This window comes from Echinops telfairi, unplaced genomic scaffold (genome assembly GCF_000313985.2).
Source record: "Echinops telfairi isolate 266 unplaced genomic scaffold, ASM31398v2 ScPeMD7_7410;HRSCAF=8448, whole genome shotgun sequence".
NCBI lineage: Eukaryota > Metazoa > Chordata > Mammalia > Afrosoricida > Tenrecidae > Echinops > Echinops telfairi.
The window spans coordinates 3,307,964-3,316,287 of record NW_022111310.1 but is presented as its reverse complement, the minus strand read 5'-3'; the positions used below and the strand labels follow the sequence as shown (position 1 = coordinate 3,316,287).

Genomic DNA, 8,324 nt, shown 5'->3' with positions numbered 1-8,324 from the left:
GCGTGGGGAAAGCCGCGGGTTGGCGTCCTGCGGGCTGAGCTGCGCCCCAGAGCTCCTGCCACCTGCGCGCTCGCCAGCCCTTGCTGCCCGGGGAGTGTGCCACCCGGGCACGGCGCGCTGCGTTTTGAATTCATTGTTGACGGTTGCACGTTCAGAAACGTTGTACCGTACTGGTGCTTCGTCTTCTTTTGATTTTTCTTTCTGCAACCCTCACATTCAGCTATATGGGGTCGCGACCCCCAGTTTAAGAAGCGACCGTCTAGGCTATTATCTTTAGGGGAACAGGTCGCCATGTCTTTCTATCGCCAACTGGATGGGCTCACCCCTCGGATAGCAGCCTCGTGATAAAAAGTGCACCGCCAGAGATCCCCTAAGGAACCTCTCTAAACTAGTTCAGGACCTCAGCGAAGTTTGGTTAAGGCCACCCTCCAGGATGCTACCGATTTTACAGGCAAGGTCGCCATGAGTCGGTATCTGGTGGCTGGCAATGGACTGGGTCTCAGCTGATGCGACCAGAGCAGGTACCAAGGTGATGCACTCCCATTTTCCAGAGGAGGAGCGCCAGGCCCAGTGAGGAGAGGGGACACCAGGCTGTCTCACAGAGAACAGCATGTTCAGGATCTGGGGCAGGGGTCCTCAAACTTTTTAAACGGGGCCAGTTCACTGTCCCTCACACCTGTACGAGGGCCGGACTATAGTCTAAAAAAAAATGAACAAATTCCTATGAACACTGCACATAACTTATTTTGAAGTAAAAAAACAAATGGGGCAAAAACACCGGGTGGGCCGGGAAAATGTCCTCTGCGGGCCGCATGTGGCCCGCGGGCTGTAGTTTGAGGACCCCTGGTCTGGAGTAACCGAGCTCCTATTTATCCATAGCTGTGCTTTTTGCCAAGGAGCCCTGGTGGTGTAGCAGTTACACATAGCGCTTAGGGAAAGTCAGCAGTTTGAAACTTTGTGGGGAAAAGACAGGGCTTTCTAGGGCCACTGTGAGTCGGGGTCAATGCATGGCAGTGCGTTTGTTTACCAGTGTGGTGTTTCTTGCATGCACCAAGTAGGGCTGCTAACAGTAAGGCCAGCAGTTCAAAGTCTCCAGCCACTCGTCAGGACACAGATATACTGACTCTAAGCAACTGAAACGGAATAATTTCCTCAAGAAAAAACAACACGCATCCCCTGCCAAAGCATTCGTGCCGAGTCCCTGGCTTCTGGTGGCATCAGTGGGCTAGAGGGGACAAGGGAGCCTGCAGGGGGTAGCTGGGAATTTCTACCAGGGCTAGTGAGAGCCTGAGGCCCTCACCTAGGTGCAAAAAATATAGAGGTTGGGGTGGGGGCACCCAAACGCTGAGTTGTTACTGTTAGTTGCTGTGGGGCTGTTTCCGGCTCCTGGCAACCCCTAAGACCTCGGCGTATGTGGGGTAGAACTGTTCCTGAGGTGTCCAAGGCTGGGATTTCAGAAGCAGATTTGAGAGACATGTGGCCTGTCTTCCCAGGGGCCTCTGGGTGGGTTTGACTTGCCAGTTTTTTGGCTGGCAGTCAAGTGCTTCCACATCTGCACCACTTTTAAAAAGCAAAATGTAAACAATTCATAATGAACAAAATACCAACATTTTAAATGAGGACAGACTCTGGCCTTCTGTGCACAGTTCATCTCTCATCTCACTCTGCCCCCACGCCCCAGTTCTGTACCCCAGTGGTAGTGGTGGTCTCATGGATATATACTGATGTAAACATGAATCAACTCCCACTGATTCACTGATATCCAGGTGATGCTGACTCACAGTGACCCTGTAGGGCAGGATGGAACTGCCCCGGTGGGTTTCTGAGACTGTGACTCTTTACCGGAGTAGAACGCCCCCACCGGCACCCCCGGTCTTTCTCCCATGGAGTGGCTGGTAGTTTCGAACTGTTGACCTTAAGGTTCGCAGCCCAACTATAAGCACTCTGCCACAAGGGCTCCTTTAATTCCCACCCTGGTCAGGTCACAAAGAAGGAGGGAGGGGCTCGGAGTGTACACAGTGGTCACCGTGATCTCAGTGCTTGGCACAGTGTCAGGTACACAGTATGAACCCAATTCATTGCTATTTCTGCACCTCCAACGCTCTTCTCTGGCATGGATTTGCACCCACTGGGGCAGCTCCTGAGAGAGAGCACAGCCTGGTTAAGCGCACGAGGAGGTTGTCCTCCAAATGCAACAAACATACATTTCTAGGGCCTTGTTGCAGGAAGGGTTCTGTTAGAAAATACGCCCCCAGGAACTCCAGGAAAGTACAAGGGAGGCCGGCTGGGTGGGGTGCCAGCTCTCCCCAGAAACCAGAGATTAGTCCTTTGAACTTCCTTATTAGATGGCATTTGAAAAAGTTTTTCCAGGATCCACCTCCCGACTTACCTGAGGAATAGGTCAAGAGAAGTGTGTTTTCTAAGGCCACAGCTAGTCACTGGCAGAACTGGAAATGGAACTGAATCAGAGGGTGTGGCAGAAACTGCTGGATGTCGGCCAGTAGCTCTTCTTGCCTTCCTTAACCATGGAGCCCTGATGGCTCACCTCCCCAAGGGCCGAGCTTGGGTCTTCCAGAATAAATGCTAGATTTCCCAGCTGCCCTTGCACGAAGGGGTAGCCGTGTGCACCACAAGTGGATTATAAATGGTGATGTCATTTGGGATTCATAAGGAATGTGTTCAAGGAAACCTCTGCATCGTTCCCTCTCCCACTGGCTGGATGGTGGCTGAAGCTTAAGCAACTATTGGGGTTCAGGGAGTGAAAACCGTGGACTGAACATGGTGAAAAATCATGGCAGGAGCCTCCGGCCCCTAACATTGGGGACATAAACCAGTTGACTGCCTCCTTCCAGGCTTCCTTTACGTGAGGGAGAAGCTCACTTCTCCCTCACGTAGGCCGCTGTTTCTGTGGATTTTGTGTCATATAGAGTCAAACCTAATTCTAACTTGAGCTAGAGGAATAATTGCAAGGGGACCCTCCCAAAATCTGCCTCTGTGAGTGTTGGTTTTATAAACAAGCTTGTGAATTCTTTGGAGTCTATCCCCTCGAATGAGGGCACTCTTACAGCTGCTTTGCCTAATAGTCAGAGATTACAAGACTCAGAGATTATGCATACAGGGCCATCCAACTTCCAACGGGTTCTTGGGATCATGTGTTTTGGAGCTCGGAGCTGCCGTGGAAGAAATACAACTCTCTTGATTCCCCCTCATGCTGGAGAGAAAGCACAGGCAGACATTCTAGTCAATAGTGCCAGGTGAGCCCAACCTTCCACCAACCCAGCCAGTGCAGGCATCAGACACGTGAGTGAAGAGGTCAGCTTGGAAAGGGGTCCTATAGCCCTTAGCCATTTGAGTCCTGGCCAGTTGTTCAAGTAATCTCATCTGGGGCCCCAGACACAGAGAAGAGAGGTAGCCCCTCCTAGCCCTGGCCCACAGAATCCGAGAGTGTGATAAAGTGGTTGTTGTTTTATGCCCTTAGGGTTTGGCATGATTTGTGGCCCAGTAGTAACTGTTCCAAGGGATGATTTCAGGCAACATAATCTGATTCCAGAAAATGCATTGAATCTGGGAGGTACTAGACATATTAGAGTGAACAAGAGGCTTTCTGTTTTAAACACCAAAGTGGCTGAGAATCTAGTAGAGAAGACAGATGTTAAAATGCTAATGTACTAGAGTAGTGGTAAGTATTTTCAAGGAGCATTATAGAGTGCTGTAAGAGTTGATAAGAGAGAGCCTAATCTAGTTTCAAGATTTCAACAGGCTTCTCAGAACCACTATGTGAACATGGGTACTTAAAGTCCTATTAGAGATGGAAATCATATCTTAGGTTCATCTGGAACATTCGCTCTGTTGGCATCTACTTTAGAGAGAATGATTTTGCACTTCCAGCGGATAGAGATTGTAAATGGGACACATGTGTCTATTATTTTCACGGTGGGACCAAGGTCTAAAGATTTTCATTAAATGCCCTTTCAGAAATGACAACCCTATCAAGGTTAGGAAGCATGAATCTAGTCCGATTTGGTCATTTTGCAGATTTTGAGCGTCAGACACCGGGCACGGAGAAAGTTTCCCCCAAACCAGTGGCTCCCGCGGAATTAAAATCGAACTTGTTCTTTTCTTCACACGGTCTGTGGTTGCTGGTGCCACCTTCACCCCCCAGGAAAGAGGCCTTTTGTGATCTCCTGCAGGCACCTGGAGGGCACTGGGCATGGGATGGGCCAGGGAAAACAGTGCACCTGTTGCAGATACCTGGCCTCTGGGAGGCAGCCCTACACCCCACCCACAGAGCTCAGGGCCCCACCTGCTGGCTGGTTCTGAAGGGCAGGTGTGAACAGAAGGGCTTGGAACTGTGCCTTTTGGCCTCTGTCCAGACATCTAGTACACTAAGATCTGAGATCAGATTAGAACACAGGCAAGGATTACAACTCCCAGAATTTGGATCCGTTTACCTATTGGAATGCTTCCCAGTAGAGAAGCTCCGTTGTGCTGCTCTAGAGAGTGATGGAATTAGAGACCTCGGGACACAAGGTTCGAATCCCCCCTGGGTTGGATAAGAGCAGTTACTTACTGAGCGCCCGCTGTGTCCTACCAACTTCTGGACACCATTTGGCTCTCTCATCTCAAGGTCCCTAGGTGGTGGCACAGTTGGCTCGGTGTTGGGCTGCTCACTGCAAGATTGGTTGTTCAAACTCACCAGCCAGCCCCTGGGAGAAAGATGGGGCTATCGACTCATAAAGATTGACTGCCTCAGAAACTCTATAAGGTCTCTATTAGTTGGGATCAACTTGATAGCAGGGCAGGGGGTTGTTTTTATGGTTTTGGGGGGTACAAATGGTCTACACTCCACCCCTAACCAAAAGGTGGGTAATCCACATCCACCCAGCAGAGCTACGATAGACAGGCCTGGCGATCCGTGTCGGTAGGATCACAGTCATTGAAAACCTCATGAGGTACAGCCCCCCTCAGTAGCACGTGGAGTTGCCGTGTGCCAGAATGGGCTCAACGCCAACAGGGTTTGTTTGTTTGTTTATGCGGGGAGGTTATGGTCTCATTTCTTGACAGTCTTGCAAGGCAGACAGGTAAGGGGATTTAGGTTCAGAGAGGTGGAGTGACGTCGCCAAAGCCACACACATGCAACTGGCAACAGCCAGGATCCGAGTCCAGGTCTTCTGACTTCTAGCATTTCCCACCGCACAGCGGGCTGTTTGGGAGAGCGCGAGGCAGCTTAGCTTAGTGGCGAAGAGCGCAACAAGGGATCCCCCTTGCCTGAGTTCAAATCCCAGTCTTACCTCTCTCTCTCTCTCTCTCTCCACATAATGTGCTTAGCTATACAACGCGGGGACAATAGTAGCTCCTGTGTAGGTTGCTGGGAAGGTTGAGTGAGAAGATGGAGATCAATCGCTAAGAAGGATTCTTGCCCAGAGTAAGTTATCATTACGAGGCATTACATCGGAAGACTTGGCATCCTCTCTTACCTCTCCCCACATTGAGTACTTTGCCCTTAGTTTGGGCTTGCTGTTCGCTGAGGGATCTTTGCAGGTCACTGACCACACTGTTACCGCATTGGTTACTTGACCAACAAATGTTTCTCCAGAAGGCATTTTGGATTTGTGATATTAGCTCCCTTGGTCCAACCCACACCAAACTCATTGCTGTCAAGTCCGTTTCAATAGGGCAGAGCAGAACCATGTGGTTCCCAAGACTGTGCATCTTTACAGAAAATAAACGACACGGCGTTCTCCTGCAAAACAGCCGGTGGGTTTGAACCACCGGTCTTCTGGTTCATAGCCAAACACTTAACCATCCTACCATCAGGGTACCTTAGGTCTCTTCACAGGAGTCATTCTATCCTCTTTAGAGCTTGCTGTTGTTAGATTTCATCAGATAGGTTCCCAATCACAGCGACCTTATGTACAACAGGATGAAACACTGCCTGGTTCTGCGCCTTCCTCACAATTGTGCTTGTTTGAGTCCATTGTTCCAGCCTCTGGGTCATCCATCTCCTGCAGCATCTTCGACCTCTTTTTCGCTGCCCCGCTACTTTACCAGGAATTAGATCCTTTTCCAGGAAGTGGTCTTTCCTGATAATATGTCCAAAGCACTTAAGACGAAGGTTTATCGTTCCTCCTTCTAAGAAACCTTCTGGCTGTACTTCTTCCAGGACAGACGCGTTTGTTTCGGCAGTTGACAGTACTTTCACTATTCTTCGCCAACATCATCTTGTGGCACATAAAAGGAGCCCTGGTAGTACAGTGGGTTACGCATGGGGTAGCGAGTGACAAGGTCAGCAGTTGGAAACCTCCAGCCTCTCCGAGGGAGAGAGATGAGGCTTTCTGCTCTCAGGGAGACTGACGGTCTTAGTGTTAGAATCAACTCGATGGCTGAGTTTGAGGTGTTTCCTTGTTGGTTTGTTAGCGGCATAAGAAAGGAACTTTGATGGCCCTGTGGGTTTGGCACTGGGTGGCCAACAGCAAGGTCGGTGGTTGGAACCCATCAGCTGCTCTGACCGAGGAAGATGAGCTTGTCTGCTCCCATAAAGACATATAGGCTTGGAAGTACTATATAGGGTAGCCATGCGTTGGAATTACAATGATGGCAGTGGATTTTTTTGCTTGTTTTTTGGCACAAGTATGATCAACTTCTGTATTTAAAATGCATGCAGATTGCAATTCCTCTGAGGTATTATTTTTTACTTATCAGATTGGCAAAGATTTAAAAAAAACAGGCATCCCAGTGTTGGCATGGATGTGAATAAACAGTCCGATCTGCACTGCGGTCTGAAAGCTCTGCCTGCCTTCTCCTCCCTCGGCCGCTAGCATGCGTCCTTCATGGGCATTTCTTCCTTCATGGGTAACAGCCACCTTGGCATCTGACGTGCAGAGGACTCAAATTGGCACAGGGATCAAAGGGGGGAGGGAACTGCACGACGTGTTCCTAAAAAGATCATAGAATCGCTCTCTTTAGAGAGGTGTGCACGGAGTTGCACTGGATCCAAACTTTAATGTGTGTGGAATACTTGGGGGGGTCTCACAGAAATATTGATTCTGGGGTGGAGCTTGAGAGTCTGTATTGACAACAAGCAGCCAGGTGGTATCACTGGTCCAGGCCCACACTTGTTGGGCAACAGGATGCTGGGCATCCTCCTCTTGTCTTTCTCCCAAGTCTCCTTTCCGTGTCTCCATCCAGCTCTGAGCCCAGAGGGACTGATCGCGTGGACCAAAGCCGAGGACTTGAAGCCTCTGGCCGACGGGGAACCCTGGCAGGAGATCAAGGATGCAACGAGAGGCTTTTATTTTATTGCTTTGTTGTGGATCTTTGGAGCTGTCTACCAAAAGCCACAGCAAGTAACAGGTAGCTCTCTGGCTGCAGCTTCTCTCTGGTGGAATCCCAACCCCTGCGCCCCTCCTTTCCCACTTTGTGGCAAGGTGGACGTGGCTCCCACGTGACCAGCCCTGGAGGACAGCATCATCCCATGGGAGTCCAGAAAGCAGTGCACACCTCTGCAAACAGCCTACCGCTAAACAGCCCTCCTTCCTCCAGCCAAGTGTGCGTCTTATCTGTAGGAGCCCTGCCGGTGAATAGCATTGCCCATTGCAGATTTTTGGTTTTTTTCCGGTCTGGTTTTGATCATAATAGCTAAATGCGCATCACTGAGAAACGGTTACATACATTATGGTGCACATCGGTAGAAAGGAAAAGGTAGTTCTCTCTTTGCTTACATGCACACACGGCCAAGACACTCCTTGAGTGAAAAAAGGCAAGCTTCAGAAGAGTCTGTCTAGCATAAAAGCGATGCCTTTTTTTTTTTAAAGGCTTAGGTTGCAAGTTGATGCCCCTACTCTAAACAAACTTCACCCAAAAAGAACAGGCGGGGAGGGCGGCTTCTGAGATAGACACGGAACTGAGACATTAAAAAGGGGTGGGGTTGGGTTTAAGCACGACTGGACAGTTCTTGGCATCAGGAACCAGTCTTGGCTTATCACTTTGCTGTATTTTCCTGTGCGGCCGCTTCTCACTCGGCGAGTTGTCCTCACGTGGTGGCAGCGCTGTCGCCAGCTTGGCTTTCCGCATTTGTAGCCCACATGCTGATGAAGGCTAAGGGAGGCCTCGGTCGAGGTCTGGGCTAAGAGCAGCACAGTACTTTCTGGGGGTACGCAGGGCACCCATCGTTCCACAGTCCGGCCAACAGCCATCTACAAAGCGCCAGCTGGGTGGATTCGTCATGGAGGACTCGGGCAGGCAGAGTCCCTGGCAGCTGAGACCGCGATCCTCCCGGAGAGCGGAGGTCAGGAGCGCGTCCCCGCCCCGGCGCGCGTCCCCGA

General features: G+C 50.4%; 2 protein-coding genes across 2 annotated transcripts in view; one reads left to right on the top strand and one right to left on the bottom strand.

Annotated features, from left to right (window-relative positions):
* The window catches only part of GALNT12 (polypeptide N-acetylgalactosaminyltransferase 12), a 37,321-nt gene extending 29,152 nt beyond the window's left edge, over positions 1-8,169 (bottom strand). Inside the window, exon 1 of the mRNA XM_045296529.1 lies at positions 8,144-8,169. Coding sequence (XP_045152464.1) covers positions 8,144-8,169 — 26 coding nt within the window. The remainder of the gene's footprint in view (positions 1-8,143) is intronic.
* Positions 8,170-8,224: 55 nt separating this feature from the next.
* The window catches only part of ANKS6 (ankyrin repeat and sterile alpha motif domain containing 6), a 43,139-nt gene continuing 43,039 nt past the window's right edge, over positions 8,225-8,324 (top strand). Inside the window, exon 1 of the mRNA XM_004711076.2 lies at positions 8,225-8,287. Within this exon, the coding sequence (XP_004711133.2) occupies positions 8,225-8,287 (63 nt within the window). The remainder of the gene's footprint in view (positions 8,288-8,324) is intronic.